This window comes from Episyrphus balteatus, chromosome 3 (assembly GCF_945859705.1).
Source record: "Episyrphus balteatus chromosome 3, idEpiBalt1.1, whole genome shotgun sequence".
NCBI lineage: Eukaryota > Metazoa > Arthropoda > Insecta > Diptera > Syrphidae > Episyrphus > Episyrphus balteatus.
In genome coordinates this window covers 82,684,617-82,707,230 of record NC_079136.1, presented here as the reverse complement: position 1 = coordinate 82,707,230, position 22,614 = coordinate 82,684,617, and the positions used below count along the sequence as shown (strand labels likewise).

At 31.1% G+C, this 22,614-nt stretch overlaps 2 protein-coding genes across 2 annotated transcripts in view; one reads left to right on the top strand and one right to left on the bottom strand.

Moving 5' to 3' along the window:
• The window catches only part of LOC129913649 (phosphatidylinositol 4-kinase type 2-alpha), a 28,650-nt gene extending 21,618 nt beyond the window's left edge, over window positions 1-7,032 (bottom strand). The window contains exons 1-2 of the mRNA XM_055992422.1: window positions 6,444-7,032; window positions 2,455-2,908 (exon numbers count right to left, since the gene is read on the bottom strand). Coding sequence (XP_055848397.1) covers window positions 2,455-2,908; window positions 6,444-6,530 — 541 coding nt within the window. The 5' untranslated portion in view covers window positions 6,531-7,032. The remainder of the gene's footprint in view (window positions 1-2,454; window positions 2,909-6,443) is intronic.
• Window positions 7,033-9,651: 2,619 nt separating this feature from the next.
• LOC129913647 (coiled-coil domain-containing protein 174) lies at window positions 9,652-13,992 on the top strand. The gene is made up of 2 exons (XM_055992421.1): window positions 9,652-10,606; window positions 13,113-13,992. Exons 1-2 carry the CDS (start codon window positions 9,725-9,727, stop codon window positions 13,947-13,949), a joined length of 1,719 nt encoding a protein of 572 aa, XP_055848396.1. The 5' UTR covers window positions 9,652-9,724; the 3' UTR covers window positions 13,950-13,992.
• Window positions 13,993-22,614: the final 8,622 nt, after the last annotated feature.

The following is a 22,614-nucleotide window of genomic DNA, read 5'->3' as shown; positions in this document are numbered from 1 at the left end:
TAGTGCATATTTTAATATAAATGCATATTTTGGTATATTTTAAATGCATGTTTTTCGTGCATATTTTCTCAAAAATTGGCAAAAATAACGAATTTTTGACAAATAGTGACGGACGTCAATTGGAAAAAAGTAAGTATAATTTTCATAAAAATTACGTAAAATGTTTTTATAACTTAAAGAAATATTGATATTTTATAAGAACATGTTAAGTGCATATTTTTAATTTTTAAGAGCATATTTTTCGCATGAAAATATAATCCCTACTTATAACAATCATTTAATCATGTTAATTTGGCCTCCGAACTTTCAAAAAATTGAATTTCATTAACAATTCTCGGACAATTTGAAACAGTTCTAGAGATCCTGAGTGTAAAGGCCCACAGAAAAATTGCAGTGTGAGTAATAGCATACAATTATTTGTTTTTTTTGGAAAAGGTCTTTGAATTGGGTGCAAAAGACATACAATTCTTTAAGGCTAACTGGAAAATCGGAGCTGGCTAAGCAACAAAGTTGTGTATTTTGTAATAAAAGCATGAAATTTGCATGGTTTTGTAGTCCTTAATAATCAAATAATTTTGAGATACTGGGACTCTTTTATCCGCAAAGTTACGTAAAAGCATGCAAGAGTTTTTCTGTAATGCACATCTTTTGTTGCATTTGTATATGATTTCGACGAATTTTTTAATACCTGCACCAATTTTCAAAAAAAAAAATTACAATCAATTTTTCACAAATTTGTATTGTGAAATCATTAACAAATTTTTGTTGCATCAATCTTTAAATAGGTGCAAAAAAATTACAAAATGGCTAAAAAAAAGTACTTGTAAATTGTATTTTGTGCAAAAGGGCCCTGATATAATAAAACCAAAATCAAAATTATTTGACTATCATAATATCTACATACATAAATAGGAATTTGTCTTTTTTCTAGGTGCGTTCCTTTGGGAACATTTATCTACTGCTCAGTACTTAAAATTTCTTTGAACTACTTATTGAAAAATTAGTTCAAAGCAGCTTTAAGTACTAAGCAGTAGATAAATATTCCCAAAGGAACACAGCTTATGAAAAGCCGTTTAATTTACGAAAAACAGTCACAAAATTACCAAGTAATCTTTCAAAATAAGTGAAGCGTTGAGAATAAGAAAGCGTTTAGTGACATTTTCGATTGTTTTTATTTTTCCCAGACCCCCTTAGGTCAAAAGACAACTAAAAGTTTGGTATTATTGCCATTCATTTAGTGTCCTTAATTTCGAAGTTAACCTTAGATATTTTTTTTTTAATCTCTTCCGTTTTCATACAAAAAGAAAACAAAAACTTTAAACGACGATCACTCAAAACTCGAAATATGTCACTTAACCCCTTCTCATTCTCAACGATTCAAGTGCTAGACTGATGAAATCTTGTAAGAACGTTTTATTTGACTGTATTTCATTCTGGGGTGATTCCATAATTACCGCCTCATGTGTCACCCATGCTAGCTACGTAAAAGAGTCAATTCTGGCGAGAAGCATTTTACAATATTTGCATTTAATGCATTTCAAAAGTAAATGAAACTTCTTATCAACAATGCAAACAATCCTCTTCCTGTAGAACTGATTCTTTGGAGAATTACTTTAATAACCAACTGTCAGCAAGAAATGGAATTTTAGGGCTCAACTTAAAGCAAAATAGACAAGAAATTTGACATGCTATGGAAGTGAAAACGGAGTTATCAACCACTTCTTAGCTATCTTTTGATTCTGCGTCTTAAAGCAAGTGTTAAGGAAAAATTAACAATTTCGTCAAATTAACAAATATGTTTTTTTTTTGAAAAACAATATTTCTAAAGAAATAATTTTAACCGTCTTTAAGAGCAAATTTGTAAGACACAGTTGTGCATTTTATCTGTTCATAATAACGAACTCAAAATCTACACACTTGCCAAAAGTACCACACTGTAAGTCAAGTGTGACAAGTAAACAAAATTAATACGCTAACCAAAATATACCTACTTTCTCTTCAAATACAATGAAACAAAATTGAAATAGAAGAAAAAATTATAACAATCAAAATGAAATTTTAACAAATTTCATCTCTCATATTTTTGTCCTTAGATAAATCCAAATGTGAAATTTTAAACTCAATTCAATCAAGCTTAATTGTATTATATCACTCATTCCACCTTGTACAAAAACATCAATGCTATGTGACCGCAGATGAGTCACTTGAACATGACACTTAGAGAGATTGCTTCATCAGCGAATTAATATACAAATAAAAAAATAAAAAACAAAAATATTTCAACACAATCACATCCCATACATATTGCAAAACTCGTGGGGCTTCTTCCTATTCTTACAGCTTTTTAATCTCATTTTAATTTTTTCTTATCTCAATTTATTGTAAGAAAAAAACAGTTAAACTAACAAAAAAAAAATGAAAACAACAACAAAATATATAAAAAAAAATACTTGCCTGGAAATGTATTGCCAGTGAAATCAGCATGATCACCACCGCCGCCGCCACCAGTTATACCGCCACCGCGACCCCCTAATAGGGGTTGCGATTCGCGGTTATCAAAACCGTTATCCAGACTTATGCCCTCGAAATCTACCTCGGGCACCAAGCAGATTTCTTCCTCTGTATTCGATAGATCACAGCACGAGCGCGGTGAACTGTTCTGAGTGCAACTGCTTCTGCTACTAGCCGTACCGCTGTGTGTTATACTGCTCTCCTCTGCTCCACAATTACTATTCGAAGATAATGAAATTATGCTGCTGTTCTTATCAATGGAATGCACAGTAAGATTTTTACTGTTAACTCCAACGATTCCGAGTGAAGTGTCTAAGTTTAGTAAATGTGCAGCCGCAGTAGCTGGATTATGATTGTTGTGATGAAGGTTACGGTTGTTTGACAAATAAGAGGCAATCTTAAAGAAAAAAGAATAAATTATGAAAATAAAGAGAATTAGATAAAATAGAAGTAAACAAATAAAATAAATGAGATGGGAAGGGTTTAGAGTAGATTAAATAAGCAGAAATATATAAAGACCAGATTTTTTATAGCAATAATTTCAACGAGTTTGTCTCTTTGAGATATAAAAAGAAGCTAAAGAGAAAAGCAAATAACACATTTTTATTATTATACTCGTAAAAGCATGTTGAGGTAAATATTTCCGAACAAAAGTTCAAGTTTAAAACCTGGGAGTAAAAAAGAATCAAGATCATGACTAAAATGTATTCCAAGATTAAGAATGTAATTATTGTGCCAAAACACTCCTCTCTATAAAACAAAAACATCTTACAAGGGTAATGTGTACAAAAATTAATGGTAAATTGAAAATAATTAATTGCCCCTGTGAAAGCGTCCATTTTAAATAACAGTACATTTTTTCGATTAGCGAGTATTTTTAAAGATAATTCACTTTTCGACTTCCCCCATAGATAAATAAATTGTACTTGGATATATTCTGTTCTGTTACTCAAAACTTAAAACTCTCGAATTTTTACTAAACTAACCTTCCGTCCACGACGAGTAAAGGAAGGTTTTTTCTTATATGAACAAAGTATCTTTAAAATTATCAAAATATAAGGAAAATTTAGACAAAAAGTGTGCTGCAAATGTTATTCATATTGGAATCAAAGGATCAATGATGTCAAATAAAGGTAACAAAGTTTTTTTTTTAATATTAAGAGCTCTACCGGATCAAAGCTTGGCACTTAAACTTTAGAAATAAAGAATGCTTCTAACCTTAAAACCGGCTGCATTACCAAGTTCCAAAAATGTTACAACCTTTAATTTGAACTAATATCGTCTTTAAACTTTTTTTATTGAACCTTCAACAATAAAAAGTTACAAAAAAAGCACATACATTTTTTTTCAAACACTTCTATTGAAAAAGTTCTTTGAAAACTAAATCCTTTTTATATTTTTTTATAAACTATACTACACTTAGGAGCAAAAAAACGGAATCAAATAAATTATTTATATTAAAAACAAAAATTCAAATGGATAAAACAATGTTTCTTCAAGTCTCATGGTCTCATTTAAAAGCTTGCATTTTTTACTTTGAATTGTTGGTAAAAACATAAAAAAGCATACGATAGTATCATCGCTATCTGTCAATAAATTGCACTTCATTTTTTTTTAATGTTAAATTTTCCAGATACTCTCTGATTCAATTTCAGTTTTTTTTCCTTACACACTTCATTTATGTATGTTGATTGGATCTTTATAAAGTTAACGGGTTTTTAAGTTGCTAGCATTGATTTAAAGCTTTTGTTTCAAACTTTTTAATGGTACAATTAACATTCATGTACATATGTCAATTACATCCTGACCAATAATTATTGTTTTTACAGAACGAAAAGTTAGATTCCATTTTTTTGCTCCTAAGTGTATAATACACATTGTCATTTCCTTTTCCGAATTCAACTAACAAAAAATATGGCCAAACAAATTTGAAAAATAAATTTTATATTTATTACGAAAAATTTTGAAAAAAGACATGTTGAAATTTTTTTTTTCAATTATTTTTTTTTTATAAGGACTAGCTTTTCAAAAACACTTCATTCAATTTACTTGTTTTATTTTACAAATAGGAATAAGCTTCTGGCTTCTTTAAATTTTATATTTTAATATTGTAGGTGATGCCGTTCTCTTAAAATACTTTTGTAAATGTTTGAAGTCAATTTGTAAAATCACAAAATTAATGAAATTAAAGCAACATTTTTTTGTTCACAAACATCTTTATTTAAATAAAAAAAAAAAACAATACGGCAACAGCGACAGTTTTTAACTTAGGGTTAAAGTAATTTTGATTACCGACATTTGAAAAAAAATGTTGAGGTTTTTCAAAAGCCAGTTTGACCTGATAAAGGAAGAAAATCTTTCGGTTCACTTGAATCGGATTGCAGAAAAGGGCTGTTAGTTACTCCACTATTCCTTTCAATTCATTTATGTATATAGGCTTACTCGTATGTCGTCCCATTTCAGCTTGAACCTCGTAAGTTGGTACATTTTTTTAAAGATTTGTTTTTGCTCTTAAGCATTGCTCTCAAACTTACAGAAAGATTAGATACAAAGGTTTTAGTTAAGAAACAACTCAATCAATATGTCTTAAACATAACTTGATTTTGTTCAATTCATATTTTTAATTTCAAGAAAAATGTATGTTTCTTTTGAGAACTGAACAAAATTTTCTGCGTGGTTCACGCAGAAACGGGACGATATGCTTATTTGTTTAATCACAATAGCCGATTCCACCCCTGTTTTTCACAAATATCTCGCGACCTATTGCTCGGAGGTCATCAGAGGTCAATATAAGAACTATTTGTAGTAAAATTATCTGCAACATATGTCTATAACATTTTTCTGTAAAATAAACCGTTTCAGGAGTAGAGTGCAGAGAAGGTGACTAGATTGCACTCACATACGAAAAAATACATATTTTTGGTTTATTTTGCTCAATTTTTGAGGTTTTTTTTATCGAAGTAGCTTGGTCTCATTAGCTTATCTAAATTAGCTTAAAAAAAAGTAAAATATGTACACACAAGGGGAAACCACGTTTTAGCATTCTCAATCATCGTATTTTCATGTCTTATTGTTATCTCGAGTTCGATTTTTTTTTACGAATGCTAAACTTACCCTATAGTACCTATATGGCAAGTAAAAAACAGTTTAGTTTTTTTGCGTTTTCCTAAAATTTATGTCAAATGGATTTTTCTACAACTTTTGATTTCATTTCAATTTTGGTATTTTCTGAAATTACATAGGTACTCTTGTCCAGTGTTTAAGTAATTAACCAAATTCGATAACGGTTCTTAGCTGAAACCTTTATCTACATATCTTTGTTCTTAAAAAACTGCCATAATGCTACCTTTTTTTTTACAAAATTTAGTATTTTTCAGCAAATCAGTTGAGAACTTCCAACCCGACTATGGAGTGGGCTCAGTGTGCGCACAAACAGTCCAGATCGACTAAACAATGAACCGAGAGAAAGTCTATAGTATGCAGAGGAGTAAAATATTGAGTTTAAGTAAAATTTTAAAACATAAAATGTTAGAACGGAGTAAAATCAACGTTTTTAAACTGTTATATCTGGCTTCTAGAACCCGATAAATAAAAAATATATTTCTCATTCCTTTTAAAAATATAAAATAAAGAAGTTATTAATTAATTTTTTGTGTTTTCTCAAAAGTTTATCAAAAAGATTTTTTCCATTCTTCCAACTTTTGATTTAGTTTCAATCTTGGTATTATGAAAGTCTATGTAAATTTTGTGAAATTAAATAAAGTGTTTATTAATTTAAAAGAGAAACAACACATTCCTAACTGTGACGATGGATTCGTTTATATTGAATTAAAATAATTATCAAAAAAATTAAGCATAATCATTCAATTAATCATCAAATTTACAATATAAAACTTTATGTATTTATTTATATTCTCTGTGATAAAACTTACCTCCGATTGTTTGGGTGCTGGTGCTGCGCCGAAGGAACTGATTAAATCGTCGTCCAATTGCAGGAGTGGGGGATCGGCTGTAGTCATTAGGACTTAATTTGAATTGATAACAAAATTTCTAAACTCCCTCTATCAGCAGCTGCTTTTGCTTTATAGTGCTTCAATAAAAATACTCAACACGAATTTAATGTTCGTTCTTACTCTGCTGCTTTAACAATAAACTTCTTCAAACAAAGGGGGTAACAATTTTTGTTTGATAAGGGCTGTTCTTTTTTTACTTTTTTTCTAGGTTTTATAAAATTACGCCCTGGCAAAAATTCTACAATATGCTAATTATTTTTTGATACTGCTTTCTTATGTTTTAAACATGTTTTAACAATTTTATTTCAATTTAAAGATAATAATAAATCGATGTTGGTTATAAATTACAAAATACGTTTTTTCTTTTCTTATCGCAAAACACTCAACTCAGCGCGTTGTATGGTAATTTTTTTTTTTAAGGATTTGATTTGTCTTTATGAAGAAAAGTTTTTATCTGATTATACACTTTCATTATTGGATTAATAGATTGGAAAAGAAGTTGATAACTTTTGTAGGGTGAGAATTTTTTAGTTGGTTTTTATGAAAATTACTTTTTTCTTCTTTATTTTTTGTTTAAAACAAAAACACTGGAGTTAAGTAAATTAATGAAAATTTATTGATGAATCAATACAACAACAACAAATAATTTGACATACAGCGGCCATGACTTTTTTTTGGGGGACGAGACAAAAATGACACATGAGTTTTTTAAGGTTGAAACAAATTTGTATGAATGAAAGAGTTCAGGGAGATTTGAATTTAGGGAGGGCACACACTATGTTGGCGGATGTTTCTCACCAACGATGAGAAGTATGCGAAGTTAAAATCAGTGAAGAAAATTGGAGACAAATAAGTCATCATTTAAGCTTAGTACGCAGCTAAAGCGAAAAGAAAAAATTTTCAAATCTCCAAAGTCGAAAATGAAAATGCCAACGAAAAATATCACCGAGTATTCTGTCAAAGTAAATATAAGAAAAATCCAAATTACTTACTTTAAAATGAAAAAAAAAAAACAACATAAAATAATTTTTATCAAAAGAAATAAATGAGTTAAGGCTTAACTACATACACCACTTTTTGAAAAAGTACAAAAGTAAAAAGATTTTTTTTCTGGCTATCGCAATTGTTTTGTGATAAAGAGTATGCACATTGTTTTTCAGGCTAAAAAATAAGCTTTCTGCATCATTAGTTTTAATTTTTCAGACTGAAAAACTATACAAAAATGCGTTTGAAAATTTTCACTTTTGTACTTTTTCACTTTTTGAGCCAATGTAGTTAAGCCTTTAAAAGTGAACAGAACCATATCACCAGCACTGCATACAAATGCATACAACAGAAAAAATAAGTAACAAATGATTGAAAACTCTTAATTTTTTCCCTAGAGCTGCGTACTGAAAAACGAAAGACAAAACGAAATGTTTCGGTCAAGATTTCCCTATGCTATTTTTTTTAAATGGAAAATTTCGTTTCGCTTCAGCTGCGTGCTACGCTTTAGCTCGATCTTCGTACTGGGCTTAAAGTCTAGTACGCAGCTGAAGCGAAACGAAATTTTCCATATAAAATTTCGTTAGCGAAATCTTGAACGAAAAATTTCGTTTTGGTTTTCGTTTTTCAGTACGCAGCTGTAGCGAAAAATTGGAGAGTTTTCACTAATTTGTCACTTAATTTTTATTGTCCTGTGCATTTTTCTTGACTCAAAGAGCAGGGTTGAAAATTTTTTCACTTTTAATTCATAAGGGGTATTCACGATTCGATGCAAATGGTCTTGTATCGTTGTAAAAGTGTAACATTTTCTTAAAATAAAACAACCAATTATACAGACTACAATTTTTTTACACTTTTGCTATACCTCAACCCTATTGCAAAAATAAAATACAATGGTGCAAAATTTGTCTATTGTAGTTGTAGTAGTAGAAAACAAAATTTTGCATTTTTACACTTTTTTGCTACACCCGATCGTGAATACCCCTATTTATTTCTTGTTTTAAAAATTTAAAAATTGATTTTAAATTACTTTGGAATTTTTTTATTTTGACTTTGAATAAAATTCCAAACTGACACATCAACGTTACAGGCCGCCTCCACAGGAGATAATTTTTGTCATGTTGACGTGTCTTAACACGAAATGTCTTGTGGAGGCTCGCCATTTCTTGTTAAGGCTTGGCCACACCGGAGGGTACGCGGTAGAGGTACAGGTAACGGTACGGGTATTTGTATGGAAAAAATTCCAAACTGACACATCAACGTTCGGGTGTGGAATTTTTTTAATACAAATATCGTTGCCGCTACCCGTACCGCTACCGCGTACCCTCCGGTGTGGCCAAGCCTTTACGATTCAATGTTAGACAATCGTGTCTTCGATTTTGTCTGAACACGGATGTCTAACAACGAATTTGACAGATGTGTTTTTTTTCTTATGGAAGTGTAGTTTTTTCATTATTTTTGTCCTCTCATGAGGAAGGTTGTCTCCGTAGTAGCGGACGACAAAATATATTTGTTTGTTTTGCGAATGTTTGAATGTTTTATGTTGAATTGAATTAGATTTCATGAAATGGTGTATAATTTTTGAATTTATTTATTTATTTGAATTTATTTAACAGGTATTATAATTGATTTTTATAAAAAAAAAGCTTGTTTATTTTTTAGAAGGCAAAAAAAAAAAAACAAAGCAAGCAATACGTACATGTATAAATTGAAAAAAATTAACAAATAGAAGTATTCATACAAAATTGACTGCATATAAAATAAATTTTGTCCGCAAAAAATCATACATCATCCTCTGGCGAACGAGGCATATGAAATAAAATATCCAAACAAAATTTGCCCAGCCCAGAAAAAAAAATTGTTGTGTTGAAGATGTTAGACATTGAGTTAGAGAAAAATATCTCCTGCGGAGGCGGGGTGTTAAGTGGAAATTTGTTGATACAAGAACCGTTACCGCTACCCGCACCTCTACCGCATACCTTACGTTGTGGTCAATGTGTCAATGTGTTCCATCCTTAAAATCGACTAGTTGAAAACTCGGCATTAGCTTTATTTTAATGTGTACCTCTATAACAACTCTGTTCAAATTTCGAACTCGAATTCTTCGAACAAAAAAACATATGCCTTCACCCGAAATGTCAAAAAATTTTGTTTTATTTTAAATTTTTAATTTTATTTCATACGATTAAAAAATAATAAAAACATTTTTCATCAAAATGAATGATCCAAATAAAAAAATAGATGTAAATCTATCATCTCTAATGAGCCTTAAAGCTGAACTACTTCGTAAACAGGCTGAAGTAAGTAAAGTCAAAGCAACCAGATCCACCACAGAAACCATCATCATTCCAAACAAAGCTAAAACTTATAAAAAAGATACAATAACCGAGCTTGAAAAAGATAAAAAAGATTCACCCAAAGTCTATGAAATAGAAGACACTGCTTTACTTGAAAAATCAAGAAAAGTTCTTGAAGCCAAATCGAAATTTTACGACAAAATGACAAAAATGGGTGGTCAATTAAATTCCGATGACAATTGTCTTGTTTTATTTAATCGTAAGAAACAAGAAGATCCAAGACCGTTAGAAAGAAAAGCCTACTCCTCATCTGACGATTCTGAATCTGATCAAGATCATGGTCATGTCGATGAAGAGTCAGTCGATCCCGATGAGGAATGGGTTGAATATACAGATTGTTTAGGAAGAACTAGAAAATGTATGCGAGGTGATCTCGAATCAATTAAGAAAAAAGACACCGAGTTGGCGGCTAGTATTCCCGAACGCTTGGATCAAAGTCAACCAAATTGGATGATTGATGTTGTTGGTAATAAAAAAACAACAACAGAAGAATCTGAAGCACCTGCGTCGGTTTTAGGCGATGGTGCTTCGATAATGTCGAAGCATGATGAAATGAGAAATAATTGGGAGAAGAAAGAGATTGAGAATGTTACCAAAGAAAATGTTCACTATCAAGATGTATTTTTTGATGAAGCTCGTCAACATGGTGTTGGTTATTATGCATTTTCGACGGACGAAGAGGAGAGAGCTCGTCAGCAGAAGGAATTGGAAGAGACTAGAAAAAAGACACTCAACGAACAGGTATTGAATTTTTATAAACAAACAATAAACTATTGATTTTTATTAGGATATTAGGATCAGGGCGCTATTTCATAAAAACAAGAATAATAATTATTTCTGAATTTACTTGTAGCTTGTAAATTATCAGCAAATTTCTGTTTCATAATGAATTCGAATAGACTAATAACTACAAGTATCGTAGACTTGTAACTGTACAAAAAAATTTACAAATGTGGCGAATATTTCTGTTTCATAAAAGAATTTGCGCAAACATATATTAGCGATAGAATTGTAACTACAAGCGAATTTTTTACAAAAGAAAGACTAATAAAAAAAAATACGGACTCATATGCTAAAAGAATGAGCTCTATCTTACTTTTCAGTACATTTTCTAGATATTATTAATACCTATTAATAGATTTTGTGCATATCATCCTGGCTTAAGCCAAGAGTACCCATCTTCACAATGTTTGTAACATTGGGCTCTATTTAAATCTCTAGCCCTAGATTAAGTAATGAAAGAAACAAAGATTATTAGTTATATAACTTTAAAATAAACGATTGCAACACAGCTCAACGACACACCATCCATACACACGTCAATATCATTGCTTACCATAAATTTCATACATTTAGTCTTGTTCATATTCACCTTTAGTTTGTTCATTTTTAACCAAACATCAACTCTTCGCAAGTCCTCCTTCAATCTCTCTGAACCTTGCATCCAAATCATTAACGATTCCATTATATATTTCTTCATTCACTTTAGTTCTTTACTTCTACTTGTTAAATTAGAAGATTCAAACCATTCTATTTCACGCTCACGCAAACCATACAACCATAGTTTTTTTTAGCAATATATTTCTGTTCATTATTTCAAACGCTCTTTTCAAGTCCAAAAACACAGCTATCACCGAATTTCCACAGTCAATTTGTCCTTTCCATTTCACACAACACAATTAATCGCAGTCTCACATGAATGACCTCTTCTAAAACCCGATTGTTCTTCAATCAACAAATTATTATCCTCCAAATTTTTTCTTACACTTTTTCACACGTTGGCAACATATTCACTGTAGACCAGTTCACATTTATTCGTATTGTTAATCTTTTCAACTGAAACAACCACTGATTCCTTCCATGTTTCTAGAAATTTACCTGTTCCCAGCGAAGTGTTTATCAATTTCCTAAAAACCGGACCGATAATTTCAATTGATTGATATATCATTTCTCTGTTGAGACCAAATACAGCGCTCCACAAGAGTCTGCGTACAGTGATGAAATATTGAAATAAAAGATCTTTTTCCACGAACATTTAAAGATGTTTTCTTCTGAATGGTATATTCCGATAAAACTAAGCATCTTATAAGGAAATATGAACAAAAAAAGACCATGAAATTCGTCCACAAAAGTTTGCGGGCATTTTATTATAGTATGTCTCATTTTTTAAGTAACTTTAATGTTTTTTTCTCTGCAAGACATGATTGATTTCAGATTTGTTTGTGTCTTAGACATATAGGATACAGTAGTCTTCAGCTATTTTGAAAAAAAAAGGCTTGAGAAAATGACGAAAGAAGATCTGATCTAAATTGTAGATCTCGGTAAGAGGTAAGCGTTCTGAAAAACGAATGATGGACCAAGATCACTTCAAAATGGCTTAGACGATTAGCCCACAATTCGACAATTACAACAGCACTAAATTCATTCCCTTTAATGTAAAAAAATTGATAGTTCCAATAGGGGTTTAAGTCATGCACACCTAGAAAAAAACACTTGTTGATAAAACTTGTTGAAAAAACCAACTTTTTTGAATAATGACAGTGTTCAAGTAAATGAGGGATATTATGAAACATGAAAGTAACATAATACATTATTAACTTCTATACTTTCCCTTATTACTTGAAAGTTATATTTAAACAATGTTTTAAGTCGATGGCTTGGTAATGGTTTTGTCATTACATACATATATATCTGCTAATTGATGTTAGGTTGAAATATTTTGAGTCATAATTTGTCCCTCAATAACTTTCTCTCTGATGAAAAATTGTTTAATGGCAATATTTTTGGTCCTTCCATGAAATTCTGAATTCTGAAGGTCTTAGTTCCGCAAAATTATCAACTTGAATTACTTGCACGTTCTTGAATTCAAAATTGCCTTTGAATACATTTTTTAACCAAATGGTTTTTTTGGCTGCTTTATTTGCCGCTACTATTTCTGCCTCTATTGTTGATGTAGCCACAAATGCTTGTGTTTAGCTAAGTCAAAAGATAGCTCCACTAGCATATTTAATAACGACTCCAGAAGTTGAACGTCTTGTCTTCATATAACCTCCAAAAGCTGTATCACTGTAGCATTCCAGAATTCGTTTTTTTGCATCATTTACTAAATAATACTACTTTTTATCTTCTCTTTTGTACATAATTCTAAACCGTTCACCAACATTATATTCAATTAGATATTTTTTCATGGCTTTTTTTATCAATTTTCTGGCGTTGTAACACAATACATTCTTATTTTCAATAACAGGCAAACAAGGAAGCTCAACGCAATTATCGTGAGAAAATCATTGCCGAGCGAGTTAAAGCGGCGAAAAATAGGCAAAGAGCTCGACTTGGTTTACCTCCACTCGAAGATGAAGAAATTGAAGATAAACCAGCAAAAGAAACGAAAGAAGAGCGTAAACAACGCAAGAAAGAAGAAAAACAGAAACGTCGAAAGGAGAAGGAGGAACAAATACGCGAAGAAGAACGACAGAGTCATATTCGTCCTTGGGATAGAGAGAAGGCAAATGGACATTCAGAGACGTCTGAAGAAGAACCAATTGTTGATCAACCATGGGCTTATAGGCCAGATCGTGAACCTATGTCACAAGAGGAATGGAATGAGAAGAAGCGAACTGAAAGAAATCCCGAATTCGCGCCAAGTGCAGAGGAACCACGCAGAAAGATGAAATATAGAGAGAAACCTAGTTCAGCAGGAATGGGTCCTGAGCCTAAAATGTCAAGAACTAGCTTTAAAGCTGATGACTCAATGTATAACATGCCACCTCCACCACCACCAACACACAATCCATTTGCCAACTCTAGTTTTGCACCGTTTCAATCAACAAAGAAAAGCAACAACTTCGTCAGGAAGAATTACACTGGTTTTGATAATGAAGATAAGGAAGAGGCTGTAGATATTCGACGAGGTGCTGAAATACCACCACCAAGAGATTTGGATCCTGAACCCTATGTTAGATCGCGACAAACTAGCGATGGTTTAGAGAGTTCTATTGAAGCTGGTCTTAAATTCCTGCGAAATAACTTTGATAAGAACACACTGTCGAATAAGTCAAGTTGGACTGCAAGGTCTGATTATTGAAAAAGCTTTCAGGGATTACAAATAAAATTTTTCTTTAAGATTATATGCGTTTTTATTTATTTGTTTATGTTTCAGTCATGTTTTGAAATAGTTAAGTATCAAAAGGGACACGATAGTTTCCAGTCAAATTTTCTGGGAAGCGGCAGTTATTGACGTGAATGCAGTTTTTAATTTGGGTTATAGAAGGCTTTCTGAAAAAAAAACCTTTACAAAATTTGAGATACGGTTTGAAGTTGTAGCACAAAAACTATTTTTTAAATTGGGTTAAAAAATGATACGCCCGAAAATTTTGTGGTAATGGGGGCAGATTCTGCTTTAATGATAGGAAGCACCAATGTGTTTTTGCAGCTTTAAATTCTACACGCATTCTTCATCTCCATTGGACAATGGGCATTGCTATCAAGATCAGAATTTTATGAACTGCTCATTTTTTAACGTTTTAGAACTTAATCCGTTAAAGATGAGTTTGGTGAGCCAGGAAACGTACGTATCATCAGCAAAACAATTGAGTGGATTAGGGGTTTCAGAAAGTATATTTAATAAAAATGAGAGAGTCGAATAAAGAAAGGAGCTCTGGATCACACAAGCATTTATGTTGTGGGTTTCAAACTTGAATCGATATTGGTGGATCGTTTGGTTTGTGTCCATTTCTCGAGGTAAACAAATGATTGCCCTTTGAATTTTAAAAAAAAGTAATTTTTGGGAATTTTTAAATTACAGTACATTATGTACACTGTGGTGTATGCGTAACTTTTATTGCGAATTTTCAGTAAAACAAATTTGCGTATAGTATATGTAAAGAACTCAAGGTGGCAAATTTGAATTAAAAAAAAAAAGATGATGATTTTTGGTTCGTATCCATTTCTCGAGGTGGACAAACGAAAACAAAGTAATTTTTGGGGATTTAGGGGACTCTGAATTTTTTAGTACAAAATTTGTTTTTCGAACATCTTCCAAACGTAGAGTGGCAAAACGATAATATTTGGTATGTAAGTATAGAACTCGAGGTGGACAAACGATTGAAATTCGTTTTTACGTCTATCTATGAGCGTTTACGACGATTTTTCATTTTTCGACCTCCTATAAAAAAAAAAGAATTTGCTCTAAAATTTTTTTTGAAAAGTGGACAAACAAAAATTTTGGGTGAACAAACATGGACAAAATATAAGATGAATTAGACAAGTTTGGTTCAAAAATTTTGAGGTCGAATACATTTTGTATACGTTTTTTCTTTTTAGTATTTTACCTTAATTCTTGATCATGCAAAAATGTGGTTAGTCGAATAAGGGCGTAGCTCACAGTACTGTGGGCGTAGCTGGTCTTTTTAGCTCGTTTGAATTTGTTCCAGTTTTTCTCATAAAAGTTGTCTTTGTAACATTCAAAAGCTTACCGCAATCACAAAAATGCATTGGTGACTACTGCGGCAGTCGAAATCGAAACAGTTGACAGTTTGGCACATTGACATCTTTAAAATTTAACTGAAAGATGGCACTTTTTGCTGTCTTTTACAACCCTGGTACAAACTATATTTTTCTTCTTTTGAAGCTTATGTATAAAATAATTTTTAAATATTGCTTAATCGAAATACAACAGCATATTTCTAATAAGTAGCACCAATATTTCAAAGTTCTGCTTTTTTATGAAATTCAGAAAAAATATTTTTCCTTAATAAGCTGACGGGTTTTATTTTTGGATTTTAGGAAAGTGCCTAAAAATAAGTATTTGATAGTTTTTTGTTTAAATTTTTGCCTTTGGGTATATACAAAAATAAATTATTTAAAATTATTTTTTTACTTTGAAATTTCGAAATAACTATGTTAATAATGAAGGTATTGAATTTTTTAAAAATACCTAGGTGTTTTATTATACACTCCTGCTCATATTTAACGCACATCATATTTATTTTACATAAAAGTCCTACTATTACTTTATCTCACAGTATCGTGGTTATTTTCTCAAATAAGACAGGAGTTAGCTTAAATTGAAGGTATGGAATAAAATGTTTGTGGGGAAGATTTGGAGAGGTATGCTGAAGTCTATCTGTCAACCCGCGAACCTTTTAGAGATGAGTCATAAATTTTCATGGAGTAAACTCTGCCTCACAACACCTACGGAGTTAGTGAGATCTAATAGACCTAATTTAAGTACCCAAAGATACTTGGCTGATATTCTCGAACAGCATGCGGTTCCAATCACCCCTAGATTTGGTCCACAAATCAGTCTGATGCACGATAATGCATGCTAGAGTGGTTTGAGAATATCTTCATGATTAAAATGTGCCACCTTTGAATTGACCACACAGATATCCGGATGTAAATTCAATAGAACATGTCTAGGAAATGTTGAAAAAAATACATTTGCGGCCGAAATCCACCTCCAAGCATTCTTGATTAACAGAAAACTGCAGTGAAAGAAAAGTTACAACAAAACCTTCAAAACTTAATTCGTGGAATGAATAGACGACTCCAAATTACCATATGCGCTAGAGGAGACAATGCCAAGTATTGAAAAAAATTATTGGAAAGAACTGTCACGCGTTTCCATTTTTTTAAATTTTTTTTCTTAAAAAACAAAAATTATTTTAATATCAGTTTTCAGTTTAATAATACTGTTGCAATTTAGCATTTTTCTGACTTGCTAAACAATAAGCAAACACAAAAAAATACAACAAATAATTTTAAAGCCATTTCAAACAAGATGCAGGGGTATAACTAAAGAAAAAAAAAGTGTGCGTTAATTTTGAGCAGGAGTTTAGTTGAAGGCAAGTCAATTTACATTATTAATTTTTGAAATCTACGATCTTGGGTTACAAGTGGCTAACGTGTGATGTTTTTGCATCAAAAATATTTCTGGTGCAAACGTGATGCTTTGTTCGTTTGAAAACTAATCAAGAAGGACTTAAGAGAACTTACCCGATTTCATATCATCGAATGAATGGACAGGTGTTCGTGTCAGTCCCGACCTCAAACTCAACCCTTTGGTAAATTGCAGTCCGTTTAAGAGGTTACGGCTTATTCTTCTCACCACAGAAATATTAAGTCTTTGAAGCGACCCCTGTCGACGCTGTTGATAACGATCCAATAAATGTGGTCAGGGGGTCTATTACGTAATACGAAACGAGCGACAAGTCAACGATACTGAAGTAAATGATAGTCTCGACAAAGAGCGATTATGATTAACGAGAAAGTCGTTTAGCCAAACTAAACCGAATGAATTCTACCAGCAAACGCAATAATATTATGACATCTAAATGATAATTAAACGATAGGTATGGCAGTCGTAAAGATAAACGAGTATCGTTGAAGTAAAACGATTATCGTAATACGTAGTCGCATTTCAACGAAAACGAAGTAGCTTCAACAATAATCGTTTTACAAAATAGGGCCCCAGATACCCAGAAGGAGATCGGAAAGTTTCGTATGTTTTACCCCTCAAAACCCATTTGTTTATTTCGTGTTGTTGTAATTTCATTAGTTTTCGTGAATAAATGTGAAATACACACACAGTGTAACCACAATGTTTTCACGCATACTTAGCCACAAGCGTCCGACTTTTCACCCATACTTAGCCAAAAGCGTCAATCTTTTCATGCATACTTAACCAAAAGCTTCAATCCGAGTTTGTAGGCAAACCAGTATGACGTCAGAGGTTTCTCATCTCCTTCTGCACTGAAAAAAAGGTACATTATATTCATGAAAAAATCATCAGAATGATGAAAAATTCATCAATTTTAGTCAGTGAACCTTTTCATGAATATTATGAAACATTGTTCATCGATATGATGAAGTTTTTAAGAACTGATCAAATCCGTTAATCATTCATGAACTTCGTTCATCAAATTGATGAAAAAAATTTCTTTTTCCATTTTCACAATTTGTTTATCAATATGATGAATTAATTCATAATATTAACTACATCGGTCATAAAAACGATGAAAGATTTTCAACAATTTTTAAACCAGCGATGAACTGAAAAAAGTCAAAAAAATTTAATAATGAACAACTTTAATTTTATTATATTTATTTTGAATATCTTTTACTCTCCTTCATTATAAATGTATTTATTTATTTTTTTCATATATATAATATATTTTAAACATCTATATTCTTAATAAAAACATGTACACATTTTTCGAATTCAAATTTTACATTAAAATATATAATATATGTATGTTATGTTATGGTAATTATTATAATAACTATTTTTCGTAATTATATATATACAATTTCATTTTTTGTTTCTTCTTAAAAAAATAATAAGATTATTTATAATATTTTTGTTTTTAAATTTACAATATAACAATATATTCGTATATATATATCACAAACAAAATATTACACCTAAACTTGATTTTTTAGTGAATAGTGAACATTATTTTTGTTTGATGTATTTTTTTTTTTCTTTAATTTATTCATATAGAAATCTGTGACTCTAAAAATACAATTTTTTTTTATATTTATTTTAAAATATCTAGATTATTTTTTGTTGTTTTTTGTTTTGCTTAAAATAATATTGATAAAAAAAGCTTTGAAAAAAGTAGTAGTATGTATTTTTTTTAATATTGAATTTCTTAGAAGAACAATATTTTATTGATTCGTTTTCATTCGCAATTCCGAATTTTTTGCACTGACTATTATATTGTTTAATTATTCTTTTGTTTTATTATGTTTATATTACGTATTTATAGGATGTTTAACACAAAATTTAAATAATTTTGTTGTTAATATTATACATCCATTTTTGATTTTTTTTTTTAATCCTGTTTTCTGATTTCAGCAGTTAAGGTACATTTTTCAAAAATGTATTTGCAATAGATTTTGGAATATATGATGATTTTAATTTTCATATACTTTTTAATATTTAAATATTTTTGTGTTAAAATTTGCATTTTTTTAAAACAACTGAAAATAATGTAAGCAATAAAAAATAAAAATTCAATATATAAGAATAAACGGAATCCTTAACAAATTTGATCAAATAAGATTAAGAGTAAGTTCGGATATTTAAGTAAAGGCATTTTTGTCAGAAAACCGCCAACTTGCTTACATACACCCTTATAGCCTTTTCACACCAAACCAAAAACGCGGTTTTTGCGAAAAACCCTAAAAACTTATGTATATCAAAAACACAAGTTTTCCATACATTTTTCATTAACCACAAGTTTTCGTAAAACACAAGTTTTTGATTAAACTCGTCAAAAACCTGAAAATAAAAACATTCAATTCCAAACGAAATAACCAAACAAACCTTTTGAGGAATTCAGCAACAATTCAACGGACAAAAAAAAAAAGAACTGACAGGCAAAGATAGCTAGTTGTTTTACAAATGCAGTTGTTGATTTTTTTTTGATAATATGAATTAAATTTCTTTTTTTATTTCTTTCATTAATTATAGAAAATGGCAGAGCAGAAAAAAAAACAAAAAAAAAAAGATGTGGGGGACCGAAGATGAAGAGTTCCTGTTGGAACTTTGGGCTGAAAAAGAGTCACAGCTCAAAGGCAGCCGAAAAAATGTCTAAATAATTTGTGGGGGGGGGGGGGGGACAATATATTATTCTCCGGAAGAAATTAAAATGAAACTACATAATTTAACGACCAAATAAATAAAATTATATTTAAATTGTCAGAGTTCATTTTATTTGATCAATTTTGTGAGCTCAAGCTGATTTAAACAACAAAAATTAAATCCCATTGAAAACTTGACATTTGGATGTCAAAACATTTTAAATGTCAAACAAAAACCTGTAAACTTGTGGTGTGAACGCTTTTCAGGTTTTTGAAAACTTTTTGCCATAAACCGCGTTTTTGGGTTTGGTGTGAAAAGCTATAAAAGTTGGAAATCTAAACCAGGGTTCGTAAAATATCGTTCGCGAATTAAAAAAATATCAATACTTCTCACATTTTTCCGATCTTCTCACGATCCGAAAAAAATAAAATTCTCATACAGATACTATTCTCGGTATCCGCAAATTTCAGTTCTCTCTCGAAACGAATTAAATTATTTTTTGTCTCTTTTTATCATTCGTGAGAGATCGGAAAAATATAATTTCTTTCGGATTTCGTTCTCTCACGAAAAGATCCGAAAAAATCGTAAAAAAAATTATTCTTTGTCTAAGAGGATATAGGGGAAGTTTGCTTCCTCTCCATACTGGGCAATCGTAGTAAGGTTGCCTTGAAAGTCGAACGGACGTGCCGAATCAATTCTTATAACTAATCTGTTCCATTCTTTATAACTATTAATAATAAATACATGAGTTATTATTCATTATATTATTTTCTTTTCAGTCTCCGTCTTGCTCTCGATGATTAAAAATCATCTTGCGAATTTGACAGCGACTCGATAAGTAGTGTTATAAATCCGTCCTTTTCTCTCCCGAGTGGTTTATTACTAACCGTTTGTATTTTCTTTGTTTTTCGCTAATAAAGCAAATTTTCATCGTTTTGTACGTGGTTAATAAGTTTTTTCCCTTAATCTTTTCCCAAAATGGGGTCAAAAGCTTAAGGGAATCGATATGAAGGGCTGTCTCCTTATTATCGAACCCTCCAAAAAAAACAAAAAACTATAACACATGAAATATTTCCAACTCTCCCAAATAAAACCTTTCCAAAAATCTCAAATTCGTGGTTATCTCACAAAAGAGCGGGGAGAATCCCATCTCATCTGTCAGTATTTTTGTGTTAAAAAAAGTTATCGATGGTATTAGCACCGAATACGATAATATTACCCAACTACGTGATGGTAGTATTCTTATCTTAGCAAATAGTGATAAGGTTGCCGAAAAGTTTTTCAAACTAACAAATATTGCAGACACGTGCCCAGTGCATGTTATCAAATATCACAACCGTCTCAACTCCTCAAAAGGCACAGAATAGGATCAGAATCCGGTATAGTTGAGGGAATGAGCGAACAAAACGTAACTGAGGCCTATAAATTTAACAAATTTATTGATGGCAAATTCATCCCACCTGTGTTGGGATTGAAAGAATAAAAAGAGATTTTATATCTTGTAAATTAACACACTTGTTTTATTGAAAATGAAGAGCTACAAAAAAGAATTGAGGTTCTACCTTTTATATAGTCGAGCACACAAAATGAGAGAGATAACTAATATTACATAATACTTATATAATGCTCGCTGGCCTTCGATGTTGAGATGTGGTTAGAAGTTCTTAAGGCTGAGTTTTATTTCAACAACCTGGCCTAATCTTGCTTACATTCAACCTATATCAAGCTCCTTCTACGGTTGAAATAGGACGGAACAAAGTCAAAGTCAATGAATATATTCCCAATGTGTGTATCACGGTTGTTAAGCGAACTTGGCAGCACCTTCCAAACTACATGTTAATTCCAAGAAAAAGCGCAATATATTTGCAAAAAATATAGCCATCTCATTCTTAAATTATTCTTTTTTGTCCTTTTAAATACGCGGCAAAAATCTGACATTTTGATTGAAATCTCATAACGAAAAGTTGACCACTCAAAAGAGCTTATCAAAAAGTTAAAGAAAAAATTGTAACAATAGTCACAAAAAGTTAAAGAAAAAATTGTAACAATAGTTAAAGAAAAAGTCTAAACGTAAGATAACATTATATAAAACCAAAAACTAATAAAAAAATGTACTATTATTTTAGGAAATAAAAGCTGTTCTTTAGAATTAATAAAACAAATTAAATATTTCGGATTTTCTTTTTAAAATAAACGTTGGTTAAGCCAACAACGGTGTTCGGTTGATTTTTGCGCTATTGTTTTAATTTTATTTGTTTTTAAACGTTTCGAAAGAGCATCTGTAACGAGAAGAGAGCGAAGAGAGAATAGGGGAAGTTCAGTAGCTTCTTCTCCATACTTATATAGTTGGGCAATCGTAGGTAAGGTAAGGTAAGGTAAGGTTGCCTTGCAAATCGGACGTGCCAAACCTATTCCATATAACTTATTTTTTTCCTTCTTAAAACTATTTTCAATAATACATGAATGTGGGATGAGTAGTGAACAGGAACGAACGACCAACACAGGACACCTAAGACGAAGCAACAAGACAATAACTAACACTAACACACAGACAAAACACAGAACAAAGCAACATAACGAACAACCACCAAACGACACAACGGGATAATGGGATGATCAGTAGACAAAATCCAGCAAAGTAGTTTCGTATTATATAATTGAGTCAGTTGTAAATTGTCATTGAGCCTGGCCGGTCTTCGTTTTAGTTCAAGTAATCTGTTAAGTTTATAAAATAAAACTATTCGAAATTTAAAAGTGTGTTTAACTGTAGAGCGAATTATTCATTATCTTTTCTTTTTATAATAAACTGATTATTTGTAAAATTCATTTAAGAAGATTATTGGTAAAATCGTAAAACATCTTTTTTTAAAGTGACTTTAATAAAAAAAAAAAAGAAACCGCAATCATCAAGTGTTAAGAAATTTTCGAGAGCACATCGAAAACACTAATAGGAAACCTCTGAAGTCTGATCTGAACCAACACTGGACACCATGCTGCATGTCCACTGTGAACAAATAGAGAGGGTATACTACTGCAAAAACGATGTAAAGCCAGGGCCCCTGTTCTGTAACTTTATCACTGGCGATAAACGTTTTTCAACGTCTTCAAAATCAATTTTCTTCCATAAATAAAGCAAACTGTCTTTCAAATTCAGATATTA